The sequence below is a fragment of the Galendromus occidentalis genome, unplaced genomic scaffold (genome assembly GCF_000255335.2).
Source record: "Galendromus occidentalis unplaced genomic scaffold, Mocc_1.1 scf7180000075612, whole genome shotgun sequence".
NCBI lineage: Eukaryota > Metazoa > Arthropoda > Arachnida > Mesostigmata > Phytoseiidae > Galendromus > Galendromus occidentalis.
Window position 1 is genome coordinate 215,212 of NW_003803602.1, and position 23,872 is coordinate 239,083.

The 23,872-nt window shown below is 53.5% G+C and overlaps 1 protein-coding gene across 1 annotated transcript in view; it reads left to right on the forward strand.

Annotated features, from left to right (window-relative positions):
- The window catches only part of LOC100899589 (sodium bicarbonate transporter-like protein 11), a 134,549-nt gene that overhangs the window by 68,441 nt on the left and 42,236 nt on the right, over positions 1 to 23,872 (forward strand). The window contains exon 4 of the mRNA XM_018640437.1: positions 23,041 to 23,110. Within this exon, the coding sequence (XP_018495953.1) occupies positions 23,041 to 23,110 (70 nt within the window). The remainder of the gene's footprint in view (positions 1 to 23,040; positions 23,111 to 23,872) is intronic.

A 23,872-nucleotide genomic window follows, 5' to 3' on the forward strand; every position in this document is an offset into this window, starting at 1 on the left:
CGACTCATCGCCTCATCCAAGACGAGTGAAGCGAAGCTGAAAGCCCTTTCTGGCTCGATATCCTTCCCAATACGACTGAGATGTTGTAGTTAAGGAATGCGACAGATAGCGACGGCGGGAAAAAGGTCTCGGACGAACTAGAGGGAGCCCGAGTGCGTTTTCGCATATCATATTTTATTATAGCTTCTCGGACTGGGTCTTCAGCGTGACGACGGCAAACGACGCCGTTCAATCGACGGCGACCGACGGAGCATCACAAACAGACGCGTTCAACAAATTGTGTATCCTTCGTCGTTTTTGTGCGGGCTGCAAAGACAACTGACTCTGAAATAGATACTCCCGCCTTTATTCGGGTGTTGGTGTTCGTTGCCCGATATCCCTCCATCCCGAGTCTTGTTTGTGTACTGAACGACTGAGTGGCTTACTCGCTCGCTCCCGGGCATTTTTTTCTACTTGTGTCTGTTCGTCCTGAGACGGTCAAAGCCTCGTTTGCAGCTTACAGACGTGAATAGTCTGTTGGCAACGCAACGAGGAAGACGTTTTCGCTTCTGAAGAGCCCGAGGAAAGTCTCTTCAGTACTGCTTCTGAATGGCATGCTTTAGAGGCAGCACACGTGGTTAGTTGTAAATTATTCACGTTTTTGCGGCTACGCGAACGTGCTCCTAATCATCGCACTTTGCGTTGCGAGTTCACACCGCTTCCTGGCGCGCACCACAGCAGCTTCCAGTTTGTTCTGGTCTTCCTCTGCGGCGTAGCGATGAGCCGGATCCCAGACGGAAAGCCAAATTACGGACCGACGGGGCTCACTGATATCAATGCACGCCCGAGCTCTCGCCCACGTTGTCCGCTTGGGCAGCTCTGAAATCCGAGGTACATTCCTGGCAACTCGTTGGATAGTCCAACATCCGACGTCGCTTACTGTCGGCCTCATTAGGTGGTCGGTTGATACCGATCTCAAATTCGCCTGCTGGCTGCCGCCTGTAAGGGAACGTAAACCTTTTATTGTGCCGATATTTTGCTCCGAACGAGATTCGACTGTTGAGCCTACCATCATGGGACGCGGGCGAAATGATTCTCTGGTGAAAGGAGTGATCCGGAGCCGCTGAAAAACCCTTACTCGAACGATTCTCGAGAAAGAAAAAAAAGTTGTCGCTGGAGAACCGATTCTGCGGCTCTAAGGTCCAGCCCGAAAGAACCCGTGGGTTACGGGAATTTTTCTGCCGCCCAGTTTAGCCACGATTTCCTTCTTGGGAGGTATCGTTCGGACCTCGTGCAGGCCGAGCGTCCCGTTTTCTGTCTTCGCCGCTGCTCTCGACCGCCACACTCGTGGTGCATCAGCAGTTTCTGAAGCGGGAGGACGCTTCGGGCCGAATCGGAGGTCACGTTCATGGCTTCTCCAGGATCTCCGACCGAGCACTTGGTCATCCCCTGGTTCCCCGAGTAAATACCGCATCCCCTCGGCACCCAGACCCATCGACGTTATGAGCATCGAATCTTCCTCTCACGCCTTTCTCACAAAAGTTTGAGCGTTATTTTCGCATATCACAAATAAATAAGTCCTGGTACATACATACATGCCACTTTCTATTAGGCGGATAAGGAGAAATCGTGTGAGTCCAATCTCGATGGCTCTATCCCGAAGCGTGTTTCGGCGAGATCTAGACAGCAGATGCGAAACTCCTCTATTCCTCTTTATCCCCGTCGTCCCTCCGATGCGTATGAGCACCGATCGGCCCCGTTTCATGGCTACCCTATCCGAACTGCGAATCAGTCGAACTTCTCGAGATATCTCCTGCGCAGCTGCCCGTCGATCAGAAGAGTCAGCCGACACGCCTCCATGACTTTTCCGCTACAGGATCGTGAAAATCGTATGAATTCGGAAAAAAAGCCTCGGAATTCCTGATCATAAAAAGTCGGAGGTCCGGGGGGTCATTTCAAAGAGCCCATCTACCTCGACATCGGCCATCTCAGTGAACGGAAGGATAGCTGGCGTACAGACATCGTTCGGCTTCGTCGATCATATGATCATCCCGTCCTCGGTATCCCTCATTTCAGACGGGTCAGACTCGATGATGTTCCAGTGTGAGGATTCGTCCCCCGATATTCGATCGTTCATACCTCATGCAGGGCGTAGCGGACCCTCTCTCCGCTCTCCGGGAAAATACCCGCTCGCAATGTTCAGGCATCGAGTGCAAAAGCGCGTTCTCAATCCCCAATCGCCTTTAAGGTGAAACGTGGACGCACTGAAAAGATTTTGACGCCCATGATCCGACAATGAGCCATCAGTCATGACCAGGAGCTACCGCACGTCAGCAATGTCGACCCAAGATACTCTGATCGCCCCAACCGACCCGAGAGGCGGGATCCGTCGATTCACGGTCGGAGAGTTGCCGAACATCGAGCAACTTCTATTCCTCCTGAGGGTCCCCGCGGAAAGGGCCCTCTGCTCTCGGGGCTATTCGGAACAGGAGATGTCCGGGAACTCCTTCGTTCTAACAGCATATCCATGTTCGATAAGTCTTCAATAGCCTCAGCTCTGAGGTCCTGTGCTGGCCGTTTCGCGCTCCTCCTGCTCTTGGAACTCGTCGTGGGGACCCTTCGGAGGCTCCGGAGCCGAGCGATTCTCTCGGGGCATCCTCGGCTGACATCTCGTTTCTGAACAATAGCGGACGTTCCCATGGATTGTGGAAGACGCTTGTCGATGGCGTGCCTCGCGCATGATTTTTCCGTGTCTTCAGTGACCCACCTTCGATTCACAACGAGCGGGTCGGAATGATCCGCTTGGGCAGATGTCGCACATCGGAGCTGGGAACCCTGGAACCCTCCAGCGTCCTCTGACGCAATCTCAGCCAGCAACTTCGCAGAACAGCCATCGGACCGGCTGGGCGAACCGAGGGATCTGGCCAACCGAGCAAAAACAGGCTCGATGCGAGCATCGGAAGCAATCTCTGAGGAGGAGGCTACGTGATTCTTTTCTAAATTCCTTATTTGTTGCCAAAGATTACATGGAGGGATCAAGAAGCTTTCCAGAAACGGTGATATCGATACAAGGCCACATCGCACTCGCCCATTCCCGACAACATGCGGCAGATACACTGATGGAGTCATTTCGGCCCGTCGAAGTCGTGAATCTGCTCTCGATTGCCCCGGTCATGGGCTCAGAACAAAACATACGTGCATGTCAGGGAAAACTGGGGCTCCGGGTATTCTCGCGTCATTTGGGCATACCCACATATATCATAACGAGCACAGAGTTCCGCGACTCCGGTGACTCAGAGGAAACGATTCTTGTACGTAGACTGCGTTCGGGCAACACGGGATATTCGAGAAACCCCGCACAAACAGGCGTCACTATTTCCGTAGCATCCCACAGCGGAAAATCGATTCCGGGCCTGAAGAACAAGTTTCAAGCATCACGTCGATCCGCCACCATTGCCTTGCCCACTTTCGATGAGGGGTGAAAATCAGCGCGATATTCATTCAGAACGACTCCGTTGTCCGAGTCTGTCGGTGCTTTTGTCGTATCCTATTCGAAAACGCTGTGTTCCATAGACTCGGACGGCAGCTGCTGGAACGCGCGAAACCTTGCTCGGCAGACGAGCGCTCGGGTGAGGAAGCAGCATACCGAAGGGCCGAACGAGCAACCGATCGGTTCTTCTCCAGGACTAGCGTCTTTTCACCACGATCCAAGAGAGCAGAAAACGGAGGCGTGAGAGCGTCCGTGAAAAGAACGGAGCGCCGATAGGAAGTCTAGATAAACGCCGAATGAATCCAATGAATGGAAAATACGGAAGAAAAATAGCACACCCACCAGTGAGCCTGAAGGATTCCGCGAGAATCCCCGCTCCTCGTCGCTCTCGTCTTCTTTTCCCTGATCGTGGCGATTGTCGCCGTTGTCGCCGTTTCCCAAATTCATTACCATTATTAGCGGCAGCAACGATGATAGTACCAGAAATGAGGGCGGAAAGTAAAGCAAAAAGAGAGCTCGCTCTTTCAGCGTACGACAGCAATCAATGCTCAGCCTTGTGCCAAATGACCATCGTCCACCAGTTAACCAATCGAGCAGCCGGACAGTCGATCAACGGAACAACTGCGCAAACTGTCACACGCGGGAACAGCAACGAGGATTCGGGTCAGGAAGCGGCCCGGAGGGGCAAGCGGCAGGAGGCATTGATTCAGTTCGGCTGGGGGCGGGCGCCGACGCGCTCCGGCCATATTTACTTCCGATCGTCTACAAGACCAACGGATCTATTGTGCGACGGATGCTCATACACCCGGAGAGACTTTGGGTCTCGCCGATAGACACTCGAATGACTGGCTCCTAGACCAATGGTCGATGATGAATACTCATTCCGCAGATGACAGCGTCGGTGGGGAAAGGGGTAGACTTCCCGGGAGAATCGGAGAAGAGCCGCCGCTCTGAATTCTAGGATTTCGCTCTGATTGCCGATTGATGCGAACTTTGATCAGACTCGAGTAATTAGGATCAGAAGCGAAGCCCGTGCTGTTTTGATTCCGTTCGTGGCTTCGTAGCTCGTCGCAGCTTTTTTCTGTGACCTTTCGCCGAATGATGGAGCGCACCGTGTCGACTCGTTGCGACAGATTGCGCATCCTATGCTGGAGTTCCTTGTTGGAATCGATGGAATGACGACTCAGCCACTGATTTCGACACGGAGACGTCTCGCTTACGTCGACCGAGCGGCGCAAATATCCAATCCGATCACCGGGACAGGCTGCGATGCACCAATGTTCGGAGGTGGGAGTCAGACGCGAGATCTCTGTAGGAATAGTGCGTAAAGGTCAGACGGATTCAGTTCCATATCGTACAGATTCCAGATTCTGTCTCCGAGAGGCCTTGTGAGCATGCGAAACCTGGTCATGAGGTTCGCGAATGGCACGCAACTGGGTGTATCCTCCACTGAGCTGGGAGATCTCCCAGAGAGGTCTCATGACAAAGTTCCTCGGACCGCTTTCACTGAGAGAGACTCATTCGGGGAAAAGTTGGCCGCTTCAAAGAAAAAGGACACCGTCGAGCCCGCTGAGCTTCACATACACAGAAGGGAGACGAGTGATTTTGGTGCACGTATGTTTTTCGCCTCCGGAGTACCCTTGTCGATCCATTGATCCTTCCGCTGCCTTCGCGGACGCCCGGAACAAATCGAGTCCCACCATCGGTGCCTCCGTGTTCTCTGCATATTGGCGGTTGGAGTCTCACCGGAAGGATTGTCTTACACTCTGACGGATACGATGCCTGATACGGAAAGACCGGGCTGTCGTCATTGGTCCCCCATTCCACGATTCGGAAGCGCAACCACAGCAGCGGGTCGCGGAGATCGGTCATCCAGAGTCCAGAGGACGAGCGATCTGGATGACGCAAGGTTATTTGGATGAGCGGCGCTCTCTCGGGAGGATACTCGACCGTGGCGGTATCGGAGAGAGGAATCACGACAAGCGTCGGAGAGCATCCTAGAAGACCGCTGCCATCGATTGAAGTGAGAAGCAAAAAGTTTTCATGCCTAGCGGCTCGACTTACGAAGCTTCGCTGTCAAGGGCACCTCCGATGAACGTGAGAGGCGGAGGGAAGAGGAGACAATCACGGAATGATTCTGAATCGACTCCATTCCGTCTCTTCCTTCGCAACGAACGCATATCAGGTCTACGCTATGAAATCTCCACTTCGTCTTTACGACTCGGATCCCTCTCTGGTGACTGCACTCGTATTCAAGCTTCTTCGGTTCTCTCCTACAGTCCCGACCGACACTCCGAGGTCTCTGAGACCAAACGCTCGGGGGCTCGGTCGGTTGCTAGGTTGCTCCTTGTGTTCTCGCCGACCGGACGGCCGAGCAAGCAAGCAGGCCAGCGAGCGAAGGCTATCATCTACTGCCCAATAAGCCCATACGGGATGTTTAGGGGGTCCTCCATTTCCCTGTGGGGGTTCTCCGCTGGGGTCCCATAATCCCCCGGGGACCAAAGAGAATCGAGCCGGAAGAGTCTGAAAAGACCGTCCGACTGACTAGGAAGGAATAGTGAGATAGAGAGCGGGAAGCAACTATGAAAGAGAGCGGGAAGGATGAGTGAGCTTGAGAATATGAAGGATTCGGATGAAACACACCGAAGACATTCTCGAGGAGTGGAGAAAGGAAGAGGAGGGCTAGGATTCTGAGAGAGGTCCTGAGAGGACGGCGAGGAATCAGCGAGGGGATGGGTCTCTGGAGATGGACACTGATTTGGTAAGTCGGGAGATTTGCTATAAATGTTGATCCACAGAAGGGAAGAGAGGGAGAGAAATGTTTGCGAAGCAATCGAAATACTATAAATGAGTAGGTAAATGCAAGGAAGTAGGGAGAGCGAAAAATGAGATCTAAGGCGAGAGGAGGACATGGAGTAGAGGGACAGGAATCGGGAGCGAGCGGGTCGAGCCCGGAAGGCGAGAAAACGGTGGACGTCAGAGCACAATTTCAGCTGCGAACCTGTGTTGTCCTCCACAGTGAACAGGAATTTCGTTTTTTCCGACAGATGCGTGGGCCGCGTCGCTGTAAAAAAATCGCTTGTTTTGTTCAGACCTTAGCTCGACTCTCCCACCTCGTTCTGTATGCTCTCATCGCCCTACGCTCTTTGTTTGCGCCGCTCTGTCATCGCTTTTCCTCGTGTTCGTATCCACTGTCTTTCCGTCGCATGCTCCTATGCGTGTCGGGGGTAGACGGGGCTTGCCTCGACACCTACAACCAGAAGAAAACGCCCGGAACAGCGACGGTCCCGGGGACGACAGTCGCCCCTTCAGATGGTCCCCGGGCAGAAATCCGTCGTGAGAAACCTGGCATGATGATTCGATAGATCGGCGCTCCCGTTCAATATACAAAGTGACCCACCTACCGAATCGTGCGGAGCAACGTCCTTGTCGGCAGATCCGAACCGAGAGAGTTTTCGAGCTTGGGCTGACAGCCGACGCACAGTCGTCGCTGTTGTTGTTGCTCTGCCGCTGTTGTCGGTATCGTGGGGAGGACGGAGTTGACGGTGAACGCGAGCTGTAATGAAACATTCCGGATGGCGCCTGTTGCCCGCACGTTCGTTCTTTGTCGTCGTTGCAATGCCTTCCCGTGTCTCTGGCCCAGCTCCGAGGCACCCTCGTCAGTCTCTCGCATGAAGTGGTCACGTCACCGGAAAAGCCAACTCCGACGAAAGACAAGTACCACGGAATCTCCCCCGATTCGAGTCCACTTCTTCTTTCGTTCATCCCTCCACCAATCGAGAGAGGGAGGCACGCACGCACGCTGAGAAGACGACGATAAATCTGCCACGACTTCGATACTTCCAGATTCGGTTACATCCGCTTCAAGTGGACACCTTTATCGAGTTTCTCGGTCCATCGGAACTTGCCGATCGGAATTCCGAGTGATCGAAGCAGTGTTATGTTCGAACTTTCGGGTGTCTCTCCCGAGAAATCGCAGAACACCCTCCAGCGACCGACCAGCTACATTCGACGGAAGCATGGGGCAGAAATAGTGATAGCATGAGGTATAAGACGGGGTTTTCCCGTGGCTCGATCCGTCCGCTAGCGGAAGCCGATACACCTGTCTCTGGTAGCGGCCGCTTCTCGGATGCTTGACAGCGCGTCACACGAACGAGAGGAGCAGGAAACCCGGGCGCTTAACAATATTCGCTCGTTCTCACAGAATCGGGGAGCGCTGCTCCTGACAGGGAGAAAAATTGAATCAAAGAGGTCTTTCTCACCTCTCGGGATAAGTCTTATAGAAACGAAAGGTTCCGCGTCCGCGCCAGCAGTCTCCTCGATTAAATGTGGTTCCATTTGCCTCGCGGAACACACGACCGTCAGAGATCTCGATGAGAAGGAGCCCATTTCCCTCCTGTTCCGGCGGCACGAGCTCACGCATCTCATTCACAAACTTCTTGACGGGCGATCCCGGTACTGCAAAGCTTTTCTGCGTTTCTGCCGCGTCGCTGCCTCTTATGAACAAAACCGTCTGGAGAAGTTTTTAATGGCCTTCAAGATCCTACCTCGCGAAAAAAAAATCTCTTCTCTTCTGCTCGACTGTCGCCTTATCTCGTTATGAAGTTATTCGTCGCCGGCCTCCCGTCGGCTTTGAGATTCAATATCATTCCTGTCTCGGTATTCCTCAATACCATCACTCTCCCATCAAGTTGGAGAATCGTAAAATTCCGTAAAGGATTGTCTTCGGGGCATGGCAACAGTTTCCTAATAACTTCAGTGACCTAAGCGCCGGAAGAATGGAGCAAGTTTAGAGGTTTTGACTTGTTTAGCATCGCATCCCAACTATCCCTCGGTGCTGAGAGCTTAGCTACCACCAGGGCGGCAACGACGACGCCACCGCGCCGGTTGACCCTCAGGCCATCGGGACAATAATTGAACTTAGCGGTGGTCCGCTCGTCGTTTGATCCCAACTTTTGCGGGGCTCGACGAGCGTTGCAAATTGAGATCTCCCGGACGGTGCTCCAACTTCCCGGAATTCCACGCTCCGGAGAGCTCTCGAGATGGATTCTTGAGCGGGAAGATGCTCCAAAGCCGCAATAACTCAACCCCACGGAACAAACCGTGAAAACTTGTTGTGGGGTTTATGTTCCCTCCTGTTTCGATTCTCCACCGGTTCGTCGCTGGAGCGCCTCTTGCGTCGAACGACATCGAGATCTCGTATGTTACCCGACGATCGGAGGAGAGATTCACTCTCAGTCAGAGGAGCCTGACGTCCGCAAGCCCAATCCGTCTCCAGTACATCGGTTATTCGTGCTCTGAGGCAATCAGCAGTCGCTATACCTCCGACTCAATGGACGGCCCGACGACAGCTCACTTCGAATCGGGACGACAAATACCGGCGCCTTGCGCGATGGTACCGCAATTACCGTCGCATCGGCAATCTCGCCTCTCGGATCAAAATCGAGAATTGTCCCTAAATCAGACGGCCATCATCAGACAAGTATCGAGAAGGGGAACATATCGATCTCGATGTCGTCGAACCGATTCGAGCCGGGGGGTGGGGCGAGAAGATACGTCATTGCTGGGGAAGAAGACGCGGATGAGCTCCCGACGGGGGATGGAGCTGAAAAAAAAATGGGGAAAGCGGGTTCCTTCGACTCGTTCAATGAATGGCTGCGACTCGCTCGGCTCGATCGATAGAGGATCGGACGAGCTCTTTCGGCGAGACAGGAGTCGTCCGAGGAGTCATGAGTCTTGGAGATGGGCATCTTCATCGCAATCCGAGAGTACCTTCCCAAAATGAGCCGTGTGTCGCTACCACCGATTGCAAAGCAGCGAGATTGGAAAACAACGAGAGCCCCTAGAGACGACGCATCCTTCTGTCGGCGGCTATTCCCCTCGGTTCCCGGATACCCGCGAGGGCAGAGAAGGGAAAAACGGCCGACGACATGGATGCGCTCGTCCGTTCGCACGGTCGTCCATCTCCATCGGTCCAGCCTTCGGAACGAGCGAGGGACATGCTGAGGTTGGGCATCAATCGATTGATACGATTCTTCAAAAGCCTCTCTCTGATCCTCTCAATCTTCGTGTCCTCGTCGGGCTTTTGCTGAAATCGAAGACGATCTAGGAAGATGATGATGGCGACCGAGCTTGATGTAGTACTTGTTGCGGTCAGGAGCGTCTTATATTACAAAGCTTGCGCGTATGCTGATGGTCGTGCTCAGCTCGTTTGATTGTCCCAAGCTTTGCTTGTCCGATGTCGATTCGGTCAGGTGCGGTTCCTCAGATTCGCTCCGTATCCGGCAGCAATCATTAGCGCTGCATCGACTGAGTGTACAATTCATCGAAGGAACCCCCATGGGGGGACGAAGGGACTCCGATTGAAATCTGATCCTTGCCGCATTTCCGTCCGCCGTCCTCGTGCATATGAAGACGGGAAATCAACGTAGACCCTGCCCCGGGAGAACTGAGTTGAGCTCACAATGCTCGTTGAGGATCGTGGCAATAATGCGGAAAATGAGGCTATGAGCGGTCAGCAGACACATTAATCCACAGTAATTATGCCCATTAACGTGGGAATGAGATATCAGACCTATACGCTGCCCCGGCAGTCATGAGATGCGCTGCTTGGTCGAGCGAGCGTCCCTTCAGCCTGTCTATCTTTTTGTTCGGACGACAGCGGCAGCCGTAGAACAGAGACGGAATGGAACGGGGGGTATGAAGGAAGTGAGCGGAGAAGAGATTGTCCACGAGGAAGCCGACGACGGAGCGATTTGTGTTATTGCGAGCTAGCTGTTGCCCCCATGAAACTGCTCCCCCTTCAAGGGAAGCAGGGGCTACTGGGAATAGAGAGTGTGGATGCAGTCCTCGCAGAGTCGTACGTCTTCACGAAAGCACTCTGATGTTCAAAATTATGATAGTTCGTATAAGCCAACCGTCCGAACAGTCAATCAGTCAGTGAGCGGACCGACCCTGTGAGCAGAAAGCCGGTCTGCATGCTCGTTTCCTCAGCGTGCCGCGCCGCCTTTTCCCTCGACATACCGGAGGGCTGTAGAGTTGAGAAACGACGCGCAGCGTTCTGAGCTCATGTCCCTCGGGGTCTTGAGGTTCGTGAGAGGTCGGGCCCACTGGAGCCCTCCGTCCGATGATCCCAGTAGAGCTGCGGGAAATATCCCGATGTCCATCATGTGGATCCCGAGAAACTCGAGGCCCCGGATGCCCCTCACGAACCCACGCCGCGCTCCACTGTTGAAGCCGCGTGTGCCGAGCGCACCACATATCCGATCGGAATTCTTTCGAACTCCCATTGATCGCAGAAAATTGCTGGAGGCGTTTCGATCGAAGCGGGCAACTGGCCTCTCTTCGAAATGCCCTGAATGGCCGATAGCGTCGACGATAATTATGTCTACAGAAATAACAAGCTCCTTTTTTGCGAAGCTCTTGCTCGACAGTATCCGAGTTCCCTAACGAAGCGAGGTCCTCATAATCATCCTCCGTGGTGCAAGCCATCGAGCAGCGAATTCGTGCTCTTCATCGAGTAATGATCCAAACCGCAACGTTTGCTAGCGTTCCGACACGCGGAGACGTTGGAACTTCCATAGGGACTCGCTGTGGAACCTCATCAGCGTTCGGATGTGAATAGCTTGTCGAGTGACTCTTCAAAATTCCACCGTATTCGCGGTCGCTGCACACGCAGAAGCTCACAAGGCTTAATAATAATGTGCTCGATTGAGATGCCTACATAACCGACGCTGATCGACGTTGAAAAAATCGATCGAGAGGAGAACGAAGAACAAGCGCATCGGTGATCTCTGAGATTTGCGGAGATTCCCCCACCTATCGAGAACTTGAGATGACGAATGGAAATTGATGTTCCCGGGATAACTCTCATTGTTGGGCGGAACCTCTCGGTCCCGTTTCCGGATCGCGAAGCTACGATTCGGAGTCGGAATGTTGGCAAATCTGGGAGCCTCCGGGAGCGAGGTCGGGAACAACGATTGACAAAGACTGGAAGCGATTTTCAGTGCTCGGTGTACTTTGTCCCGCTCCACCGCGCAGTCGACATCGGTTAGTGATCTAAGTTGTCTTCTACACAGCAAGAAGCTGGAGTGGCTGACATCCGTGAAGACTCTAGCTCCCGTCTGCGGTTGGAGAAGTCGGAGCCTTTGAGGTTTCATGCGTTGCACGTCCAAATTAAGAGAGTGAAACTTTGTTCTTGTGCGCGCGTGCGTGCTTGCCGGTGAGTTTACTGGCGTCGCCGTTTTCGGCGAGTCCTTCGCTCACAGGTTCACGTAAAAGCAGAGAGCGACAGACCGTTCAACCGAGCGTTGAACATCCACTGGGCAACCACTCATCTGTAGTCACGGTCGTCATGAGTGTTTGAACGACGACGACAAGGGAGACCGGGACCAGAACCTCAGCGGTCGGTTTTGTGCGCGACTGAACGAATGCATTAGAACTACTTCTTTCGAGTTCGCTCCCGAGCCCGCGCCGGATCAATGAGCAAGTTAGGATTACTCCGGTCCCGTACAATAAAGAGAACTTCTCCCAAAGTCCGATCGAGTCAGCATTTGAGAGGGTGTTGGTTCGCCCGCTCTTCCGCCTGCCGGCGCGCTCGTTCGCTCAAACAACCTAACTCGACCCTCTGGATTGAGACGCCGCAATTCGTCGAGCAGCCGCCGCAGTAGATAGAGTGCCTGTGGAAGACCAAAAGTATCCGGCGGAAAGCCGCTATGCCCGAAGTTGGACCCGCGAGTCGAGCCCGGAGTTGATTTCCGGCCGAAGAGGATTAGTTTCTTAGGTACTGAAGAACCCTTCTACGGCGCGACGCGAATCCAGAACGGAGACCGTTCGAGAAATGATATAGATTTGAACTCGATCTCGCGGGGAAATCGGAAGCCTCGAAATTACTCGCGAGGCTTCATCTTTGCTCCATTCCCGACAGGGGTGTCCCAGAAAGGGCTCATGGTTGACGGAATCGTCGACATCGTGTTCTACCGTCGAATCCTTTTGTCCTTCTCCTCAGTCGGTCAGTCACTTAGTTCGCCTGCTGCATGCTGGCTGGGCTTTTTCGGACGCATTCCTTCGACCGGATATAGCCAAGAGAATTCCTGCGTAGTTACCGGCGGACTTTTCTCTTGGCAGGTAGGCTTGCCGTTTCCGATGTGGTTGGCATTGGTGTCGCAAAGAGCCTCGCAAAATCGATCCCTTGTTGGAAGTTGTAAACAGAAGTTTCAGTCGATGGGACATGTCCGGCGGAAAAGGATCGGCAGAAAAAGTGCCACCGATTGGGAGAGAAAGGGACGTTATATAATGGGAGCTCTCAGTGGAAAAAATAACTCGGAGAGGATGCCGCCTGTTGTTGCTGGTGCCGCGTGACGACGCTCTCCTCTTTTTCCCGGCATCGACTCGTCCCTTATTCGGCCCAGCTCGGCGCTTCCATTGCGACAGGGAATCTCACTCGAAATCGGAAGTCGATGATGTCTGCTGTTACACATTGTGTCTTCTTTCGAATTCGGTGAATGAATCGATGCTTCCCCCCTTGACGACTCCTGCGATGGCGACCACTGGGAAAATGACAGCGGCGTCGGCGGCGTTGTCAGTAACAACAACTCGGAGCACGAGTCGACGCATTCATTCAAACGAATTCAAGTGAATAGATCGTAGTGACGGCCCGGAAAACAAACCAAAGAAAAGCGAATCAGTGGGTAGAAGCGAGCTGCTCTCAGCCATTCATTCGACGCGTGATTCGAGGCCCTGGAAGTCCTCTACAGCACATCTGGCCATTGTTTTCTGGTCTTCATTTTTGTCCTCTTCCCCGCTTCCCCGCCTTCCTATTTCTCCCGGTTGTTCTCCTGCAAAGCTTCGGGAGAACTCCTAGCGAATCGCTCACATTGTCTCTGTGAGCGTTTAATTTGGAGGAGAACGTACTGTCTTGTATCTCCCGAACCGTGAAAATTTGTGAAACGATGTGATGGGGCGACTTCAAGCTCCGGAAAGTAGAGCGGTTCTAATTCCGGGCTAGAGCATCGGTGAGCTGTGAGACTTTCACTTCAGAAGGCGAGCACTGAACACGCCTCGGGGGAACCTCGTTCATTTCCACACCATAAAACAGTGGAAATCCTCGCGTTTCGATTTGCCGCACTTTCTCGGAAAGTGACGACTCAAGATCTGAATGGTCGAGTCTATTGAATTCAGAGCCGAATCCCTTCCACTCGCAATTCAGACCTCGAGAGCGTAGCGTGACATAATGAGAGACTTGGGTGTTCCGAGCAGAAAGAGAATTCGAACGTCCCCCCGAGTCTGAAGAGAGAAGAAATTAAAGACTCTTGACATGTAAGCGAGAAATCTGTCTGTCGGTAGCGTAGAGCCTACGACATTGACTTTCGGGGAATCTCCTTAAACAGTATCCGGTTCGGGAATCCGTCTAGCTCCTAGGTGATAGTGGCTGCTCCGACCAGAAGGACGAAGGATTCAAACGAAATCTCGAGGCGACTGGTCTCTCTCGCCGATTTCTTTGTAGCTGACACCGCCGCATTCCATATGGAGCTTCGAACCACGAGTTGCTTCTGTGAATTGAGGTCGTCGGGTCCGTCGGTGCTTTGTTGATACTCTGGAGTTGGGAGCGCGCAATGCAAATAGTACGTCACTCGAAGCACTGAATTTCCGCAGAGGCTCTTATTGGCCTCTGCCACGGGTCTCGCTCTGAGGGCGAGACCCTCCGAGAGACCTCTTCTGATGGCCAGCCCCATTTTTTTTCCTCATCGCCTCCGTCATTCAGTTTCCTAGGGAATCGCGTGGGTTACCGACCGATAAGAATAGACAGCGATCATCCATCTGGCATGTTTGCGGCCTGCCTCGGCCTCGAAAGCTCAAACATCGCTGTTGCAAACATCAGAGCTCCGCCACGAAACTGACTAATATGCTTGAGCGCGTAGCATGTTCCCCGCTCGCGATGGATATAATGGGAAAATGTTGCAAAGTCTATGCAACGCGAGAGAAAAGAGCGTGGCGAGCGGTACGAAGCGGAAGACGTGGAGAGCGTGCGCTGGAGGCATCCTGAGCCCGTCCGACTTTCGCAAAAATTCTCTGCGGCATTGAACAGTGCAGGATAGTAAGCACCGTTGCTCGCCTCGCCGAAGTTGGGAGCACAAAAGACCAATTACGAGAGATTGCTTGACCGCTCGAGGCATCGGTGGAAGACCAACAATCAGCGGACGGACCGAAAAACAGGCGGAGAGGGACCCCGCTCTCTTTGTTTCAGTAGAAAAGCCGCTGCAGGCTGGCCCCTTTTTGATTTTATCGGCTGCCGCCCCGTTTTCTCCCCTCTTCCCGGCTCCGCTCAGCTTCCTGCTCCTGTCGTTCTCCCGGTCCGCCCAGTCCCCGTACGTCGGCGCCGTCCTGTTGTTTTTCCGCTCTTTACGGTCTCCAACTATTCCTCCAGGTGTCCCGCTCTCAAGCTCTCCCGAGTCCTCCCGCTAACTATGTTGGAGATCTTCCTTGATGGCAATTCTCTCTCCCTTCACTATCGTCCTCCCCAGCTGAGAGAGTGAGACTCGGTTTCGCGATCCCTTTGTGCTTCTTTTCCGGTAGGTCCGCAGGTTTTTTTGCTGCTTCGAAGAAGGGAGGACCTCTCGCTCGAGGGGTGTACTCGCTAGTGGAGAAGACACGATTGAGCTGCAAAATTAGAGGAGTCCTTCGGCTTTCCAATAAAGAGTTTGAGCGCCGCTTGAAAACGAGAGCCAAAAACAAAGAGAAACCGAGAGTTCGAGGAAATCTAGCTTCTCAGCCTCTCTCACCCCTTCTCGTACCCAAGCTGCCGGGCGCTCCAAAATGACCTCCGCGGGGTAGACGGCAGAAGGAAAGTCCATCGGACGCCATAAGATCGGAGAGCGAATTCAAGAGGGTCCGGGGTCGGAAGGCTTCTCATCGCGAGCTCGCGTACGAGCTTCCTCGCTGAGAAGGAGATCGCGGTAGTGCGTGGGCGAATGAATGAGCGATGAGGAGGTGCGTAGAATGCATCGGAGCGGAGACTACAGCCGCGCTGGAGCGGTCGAAGTAATCTCGAGGATTTGCTGCATTCTCGACCGCTGACGTCACGTCGCCAACGCCGAATGCTCTCAGGGATAGGCTCAGAGAATCCGACACAGAATTCATAACTCTCCAGTCCTCGCTCTCCGACTCCCCTCGCTGCGAGGCATCGAAAGAATTCTCGATTGTGATGCTGGGCATGAGACATCCTCTTCCCGCCGGCGGGGTCAGAGATTCAGTAGCCCAGGTATATGGGAAAACCTATAAGCATGGGAGAGAAACGGGAAGGCTGGGCCGGCGGTTCAATTTTCGGCCCGGGAAGCAGCCAGAATCATTCAGAAGACTTCCCCTCTTAGATGAGACAACTCATCGGTCGGGGCCGCTCTCGGCAAGCGGGTCAGGATCATTGGAATCTACTATGATCATACGGCGACTAGGAGGCCAGAGATCGGAGTAGGAGCGACAATGACCGACTTTGTGCCACTGAAAGACTGTATTGTCTGGCGACTCGAAATCGTTTCGCGACGAGTCCCTCATATGAGTCTGCTCGTGGCGAAGAGGCGACGGGATCTCTTGTGCTTGTCGGGAGCTTCAAATGTTTCTGAAAGTCAATGTTGCGACACCTTGCATAAGCACTCCTGTTGCAAGCTTGATGATGCGCTTTGATCATCATCATCAGCGTCGAGTATCTAGTCGGGACTGGAGTTCACTATCAGTTGCGAGCGTTTCTCGCAACATTCCCGCGACGAAGACTCGGGGAGACTCATTTGGTCGCGAATCGAAATTTCTATGCTTCCTTGGCATGCCAAAGGGTATGCTCTGCTGTCACTGAGAGAAAGGATCCTCCGCCGGCTCTGCATGATACCCATACGGGACAACAGATTTGATGCTCAGAGCTAGTGTCCCAGAGCTGTCAGCTGCCACCAAAATGTCGATGAGTTTCCTCTCGATGGTAGTTTCCACTGATCGCTCTGCGATGGCATATGCATATTTACTCGTCAAAAATTCGAGGGTCAGGGAAAGGATCTTCTGGGCCCTAAGCTGGAGTCCTTATTCACCTCGATTTCCGCGAAGGCATTTGGGAAGTCCGGAACAACATTCTATGCACCATCGACTTACATCAGGCAAGATGGATTCCGTGCCAGATTTCCAGCGAGCTCGGCAACTCCAGAAAATAAAGATAAGACCGACGATGCGTGAGAACCGAATTTCTAGACGCGAATCGGACGACACGGAGTTGTACATACTGCTCACTCAATGCGGATGAGAATTCGAGCCAGGTTCTCTCAGGATCAGCATCAAGCCATCGGTAGATTCCGTTCCTCTTCCGAACAGCTCCCCATGGAACGGACGAGACGGCTTTTCCGAATATTTCACAAGCAGAGCGCGATGGGGAGCGAATGGAAGGATGAACAGAAAGCGTCACTTATTGACACGCTGCTTCGCAACAAGCATAGCCCGAGGATCTAAGACTTCCAGCAGCAGGACGAAAACATCTTTATCCTGCTCTTGAAGTGACAGTTGATATAACCTTGACCTCCGGATTCGAAATGAATATCAAAACAATCTTGTTTGCCCTATCTGAAGAATCCCCACTCCGTCAAGGGTTCTTTCACCTCTTCGTCGGAATTCTCTCCCCCGACCAAGGACTTAGAGCCGATCGGAAACCTTGATGGGCGACTCTGCTCGTGAGAACGTATAAAGGGTGGTGAAGAAGTGTGCGACTTTTGGTGCATTCGACAAGTGACTCGTTCCTGAGGGGGCGAAGCGACCGGGCTCGCGAGTTTCCGCTCGAGAGAGATAGTGTCTCACCGGAGGCATTGTCTAATACGCTCAAGAAATCGCGATGGCTGGTCGAAACACTCGAAGCGAGACGCGACCCCAAGGTGATTTGCCTGAATGCCAAGGAACACTTTAATTTAGGCTGACCCTGCGTTGGGGGAACGCCTGCTCTCGCTAATCCACGGCGCGACTCTGTTTCTCTCACAAAACCTGTACGCCTAATTGAGTGTCCTTCTCGAGACGGAACATTAGAGTCGCGACCATCCGACAGCGCCCGGCCTGGGATATTTTTCCTCGCCCTCCTCCATTCCCCCTCAAAGATCAGCACGGGCCTCCGGCACCGGCAGAGCTGAGGTTGATCACCGGGAATGGATCGAGAGAGCCAAACTGTCGGTGAATCTGCGGAATACCGTAAATATCCGTTTTCTGGCTCGATTATGGTGTGCTTCCAATATTTCAAGATTCGAATCTGTCTGAGCATCTGATGAGTTTGAGCTTTTTTGGACGTCCTTGACTCCATCAATCTTCGTTGCCCTTATTGACCGCTTTTGCTATTGCTGCTGCTGTCGAGGTCGCATCAGCGTTGCCGCCCCTACTTCCTCGGGCCGGCCGATGTTGTTGCTGCTGGGAATCAGCGAACGTCGGCGTCGTCTCGCGCGACGAGGGGCGGAATGTTTGGCATTTCGTAGGACATCGGGAAGGGCGGCGAGGCTCCGACAAAACCAGACAACGTGCCAAACGATCTACTTCGGCCGAGAGCACGCGAGGACTCTGCCACGAATTCCCCTACGGCGGGGCTTTTTCACGAAGATGCTTGCTCGACAACGACGTTAAATAGAAGCTGCTTGAATGGTCGCCTCACTCACTCAGGAAGTGATTAGTTTAACGAACTCTTGTGACGGCTCGGGAGACTGACTATCAGCGTCAACAGGATTCCGAATTGACGTCGGGAACATTCAGGGAGCCGTAAACGGGAATCCAGCAATTTCCGATCGCTCGCACTCAAAGCTCTCCCCTCTTGAACGATTGCTCCTCTCATCGAATTCTCCGATTTTCCACCGCGCTATTCAGCCATACGGGACCTAATTTCGAAGGGAATGGTAGACGAATGAACACTCGGCTCGAGACTCGAGACGAAGCCGGAGCTTTCTGAAGAGCTCTCATTCCGCTATCGCTCGATATGGGGGGATCGGGGCAGCCCGCGCTGACCGGCTGGAGGACTGGAAACTAGAGTCGAAGTCGTGGAAAAAGTTTCCAGGCTCAGTTTTCCCATCTCAATGGCCGACCTCGTCGGGGCAAATCAAAGAGAACGTTTTCCCCCGGGGACTTCGAAAGACGGGCAATGTGGCCAATCGTCTCGCCCGCGGTCGGTTTCCCCCCCCCCGCCCCATCCCCTTCGAGAGGTCGAATCCAGGCTCAAGCTCCCCTCCGACATAGTCGACAGACTGATCAATCCTCATGAATAATGACGGATGATCCTCCGAAAAGTCAAACTCATTATCTTCCATCGGAAGTCAGACTGTGGTCAGCTCAACAAGATACTTATGCAGGGTCGTTGTCAAGCCTAATAGTGAGATATCTCGTTGACATCGAACGCATCGTCGAATCCTTCACCCATGTCCGAAAGAGTATGTACATATGAACGGGAGCAAGCCGGAGCATACTCTCACCGGGATTAGAATACCTTGCGGACACGAGGCCCTCTATCCTTCTCGTTTGAGAACGTGCGCTTTGAATTGAAAGTCCTCGCGTCCGTACCCGGATAGGAAGGCGAAAAGCAGCGTCTGACGAACGGCTAGGCTCGAATGCCCCGAATGACTGGCTACCTCCTATGAAGCTGGTGGACGTTCCGCCGGCGTGCTCTCTCGATCGATACCGGAAGCTCATCTGATCTCAAGTGCGTCTTCTCGAGAATGAAGGTACTGCGAGGGTCTGGAAACCAATGAATACACGGAGACAGTCTCGGAACTCATTACGCTCTCGATCATCGCAAAAGTTCCGTGGAACGTTCCAAAACGTCGATAGGGACCCTCAGATATATGAGCTGTTAAAAAGTCGGAGAGCTTCGCCAAGACGTGAGAAAATGACAATAGCTATGAAGAGGGAGGGAGTCATAGTCGGTGGTGGCTGCTGCCGACGAAGCTGCTTAGGTGCTGCCCTCCTCTGCTCGACCGAAGACGGCGGCGCGCCGGTAGCCCTCTGTCTTCCATTGGAAGCGTAAGGTACTGGCTGCCGTCGCCGTCTACCAAAGCAGGAGCGAATAGGATTTTCCTCCCACGGTCATCGTCGAGGGAGAAGAACGAGGAAAGAAATTCTACTGGAGTATCCGCTGGCGAGATAAAAGCAGAGGAAGGACGCCAACGAAGAGAATGAAGGAGAGGTTACGCCAGCGAGTCAAACTGACTGGCTTGCTCGTTGCTTGTCTCGGCGGTCGCTGCAAGGAAACGAATGAGCGAACCCTGGCCGTACAGAAACTCAATTTGCTGCTCGTCTACCCGAACAAGCAGTCGGACTACTCGCCCCGTCGCCGTCACCGACAACGAACCGCGGCACCGGCGAAGCGACAAACGGACGGATGGACGGACTGCGAGACCTACAAGCAGCAGGATGCCTGACACTCGCGCTGTCGGACCGACAGACCGGCAGCAAGACAGACGGACAGAAGAGCTGAGTGAGAGAGTAAGAAGCCGCAACAGTGAACCAGACATGGGGTCGGGCTGCCGGCCGCGTGCGACTTGTGTTTGTGAATGTGCAAGGCGGAGGAACGAGCGCGCCTTGGTCGCAACCCCTCCGCACATGGCTACCATTATCCACAGCAAAAGCAAATAGTGTGAGCAGTTTTGTTCCGATAACACCAACAGCACCGGCGCCGCGCACGACAAGGGCCACGATAATGACAGAGACAACAATAATTATGACGACCGCGACTAAACGAATGACGACGAGTCGAATCTACGAAAGAACTTGTGTCCTCGACGACAGGCTTTGGCGGTAAACGGAATATCGGATATGAACTCCTCGTACAGGAACCTCTCTGATCGCTTGAAGCGCCCGTTCCGCTCTGAATCGAGCATGAACCTCACTCGAATACTGAGACTGTAACACAAGTGTCATAATTAACATGGCGGAGATGATCTCGATGTTCCGAGGAAAATCTCACTTGGCTGAGGTTTCAGTCATGGTCGTATCCGCGAAATGTTCCCGACGCGCGGTATCCGATCCCCGGATGCCGACAATTCATTGTGAGCAGTTTAATGCCATTATATAAATTAGCTTGACTCCTGGAAGAATTATGGCTTGGAGATGTTGTCTCTCGAGATTCTTCGCCACGAATCATCTCCTTCATGCGGGGACTAGCGAGGGAACTTCCCATGGAGAATGGAGACACCTCGCGATGCTTCCCGAAGAGATCTCACGACAGGGACTTCTCCCGAGGACTCCCCTCAAGTGACTCCTCGCGGAAAACCTTTGCGGCCGCTCCTTGTGGATACTGTGACCTAGGTTATGGATACCTGTATCCCCAAGAATCGTCGGGGGTCATTATATTCCAAAAATGAGTCCCGATGAGTCAATGCCTGGATGAGCAAAATTTCGAGGATCTCGGAAAGCGTCTCGATCCCGTCTTTCCCACCGAGGATATCGACCCATGGTGGGATTCGGGCCCTAACTTCCAGCTACAGCCGCTCCGCTCCACTAGTTCCGTGGCAAATGTTCGCGCTGCGCTCTGGGCGCCAGACGCGCGGGGCACTCGACCGGCACGCCGGGTTTGTGTTTGATTCACAACTTTTCATTGCGGGTCTCGCTGTGTCTGCCGAAATGAGAGCAGAAAAAAATCGCGGGGTGAGCCTGCTAGGATGTGGTTTCGGAAAGTTAGCAAAGGGGATGCGGAAAAGAGGCGGTTGCCCGTCTACGTTGTTAGCGGAGATGAATGGACACTCGCACATTAATCATGCGAGTAATACTCGCGCACCACCACCACCGCCGCCACCAGGAACAGCATCAACGGCGGCATCAGCGATGACGGACGGCACAGACAACCATTCGCCGCGGTTATATGATGATAAGATTTTCTCTTCCCTTGTCCGCCCCACTGCCTCACGGTTGCTGCCCCACTTCTCTCGCTGACGGACGTGGCCGTCGTCTGGGGTCTGAGTGAGCGGCGCCAGCGTGAATGTCTCGGTTCTAAAGATCCGAGGGCGCCATTTCCATCATTGGGGACTCCGAGATTCCTCCTCCGTCTCTCTGTCCCACGGAAGCGTCGCGATTTCGTTCAGTGCCAACGTTCGGCGCCTGTTGGGGAGAAACTCCAGGAATAGGGCCGGGGGCGCCCTGGAAGGTCTTGCCAAACCCTGAAACCTCGGAGAACTCACCTGAAAATACATGTGCACTTTTGCTGCTCTGCGGGTTGTTCTCTCGAGGCGAGGATAAAGGAGCAGACGCTGTCAATGATAACGCCTTTGGCTGATTGGAAGCGCCATCGTCGACATCATTACCGATGACGTTGTTGTGCTCGCTTTCGTCGCTCAGTTTCAGCTGCGGCGTTGGTTGCCAGACTGGCTTATCGCGTCGGGCTGGCTAAGCGCCATCTGAGCTGGCTCCCTTCGCTCTCTGTCACCGGCTGACGCGCATGAGCTCCATCCTCGATCCGGGTCAACCAATTCCTTTTTCCTCCCGTGCATCTTCTCCCCGTTCGCGAGACCTGCTATAGAAAAATGATTCACACTCCAATCCCGTGTCGGGAATGAAGCACCAGAATCCTAGGGAGTCACCGATGAATGGCTCAAGCGCACGCGTGGTTGAGACGAGGAATTCGGAAAAATACCACGTGTGGAAGAGTAGATAGCGAGAGATTTCGGCTGGCACGCGGTAACAAGTACACACGCTAGACGAATAAAATGTGGATTGCACGCGAGGCAGTGGGTAGCCGGGAAGAATGTCGACCCTCACTCAAGGACACGCCTGCCGCCCGAAACAAGGCCGTCTCCCCTTTTCTGATATCGAGTTCCCGATCTCCTTCCCCTCATCGACTTCTCATGTTCTGGGAATTTCGGAAAACGATGAGAACAAGTCGCGTGCTCCTTGCGTCATCATCCCGGCGAACATCAGCGGTACGCCTCCTGTTCCCTTCTGAGAATTCTCGGGGCTGAAGATGGCGGCAGGTCACCGAGAAAAATCTCCTTGTCAATGAGCCTATTCGAGTATCGAGATCGGAGAGGGAATTCTTTCGAGCTGACAACTTCCACCGGAGCCTGGGTGGTTTGTGGGCTCGGGAAACCCGGGGGAACCTTGTTCTCTTGAACGATGCTTTCAACTCGTTCGAGCGCCCTCCTCAGCTCAGAATCTTCCTCTGCTGCTCTCGACAGACCCTCAGTGACGGTACGTTCGAGTGTCGTTCATCGTGCGCGATCACTGAACAGTCTCATTTGTTGCTTTCTCGAGGGATCCCTTTCGCAATGCGAAGCCTGATTCCGCTGATGTGGCTTCCAGCTCCACCTTACCGTGCTTTTGGAAATAGCGGACGAGGGTTCGGAGAAGCGGTGCAGGGCTCCTGGGCTTCTGATGACCAGCTGTTCCATAGTGGGCTGCCGTTCGCTGCGAGTCATCAATCGTTGCGACAGCATTCTCTGTATTATAGCCGGAGGCCTTGAAAAGCTGCATGTTTTTGTGACGAGGTGCTGAACGACCGCGCTCAAGTAGAAAGCCGAGAACGAGCCCTCGGCCACTGCATCCGACGAGGTGTACGAGAGTCTACTAAGTGATATTACCTGCGTTTCCAGGTACTGGACGGACGCGAGCACCTGGCAACTATTTCAGAAGCCAAGGAAGCGTTGTTCACCCACGAACAAGGTGAGTGTCGTCATCAAAATAAATAAGCTGATGAGGGGGAAAAGACCCTGTTCCGTTAGATGTCCCGTGGACAACGGCAGATGCGCGTCGTCCCAGCCCATTGTTCCCGACGCTCCGTGGGAATCTCCTTACTTCCATCCGTGGCGCGTTGTTCAAAGAAAACTTGAAACAAGACAGTAAGATTAAATCGACGAGCTCTCGGACAATCGAGCGACAGAATGTAAGCCACCGGTGATTTCCCGCTCGAATAATATCGTGAGGGATTTCGAACACTTGTAAGGGCTTTGTCAGAGGCCCGCAATCGAGGGTCGCCGATCTCATGCGTTGCTTTTCGGGGGCGGGCTTCGACTCGATCGATAGAATCGACCCACGTATTTATTAGCACGACATCAGACAGATCGTTCCGATTATGCTACTTCGGGAACTACTCGGGTTCGGATGAATGTCCCCTCACCGTTCTCCCGCCATCCTCTCATCCGATAATAATTGATCTTGAATCCTGATGTCATCGATGGATGAGCCCTTTTCGCCTCTCATCGCTGACGCTCCAAACTTCGACGAAATGGCAGCTTCGAATACGCTGCATCGTAAGCGCTCCGCCGAGGTCAGAATGGCGTGAGGTCCCGCGAGTCATCTATTACGGGGCGATTCATGCACCGTTTCCAATCCCATTCGATTCCTACCGGGGGTGTGGGCATATGTGGCGAGATACTTCTCTGTATTTTTTTTTCTATCTCCTCAAAAGTCGAAGGAAGCTGTCAG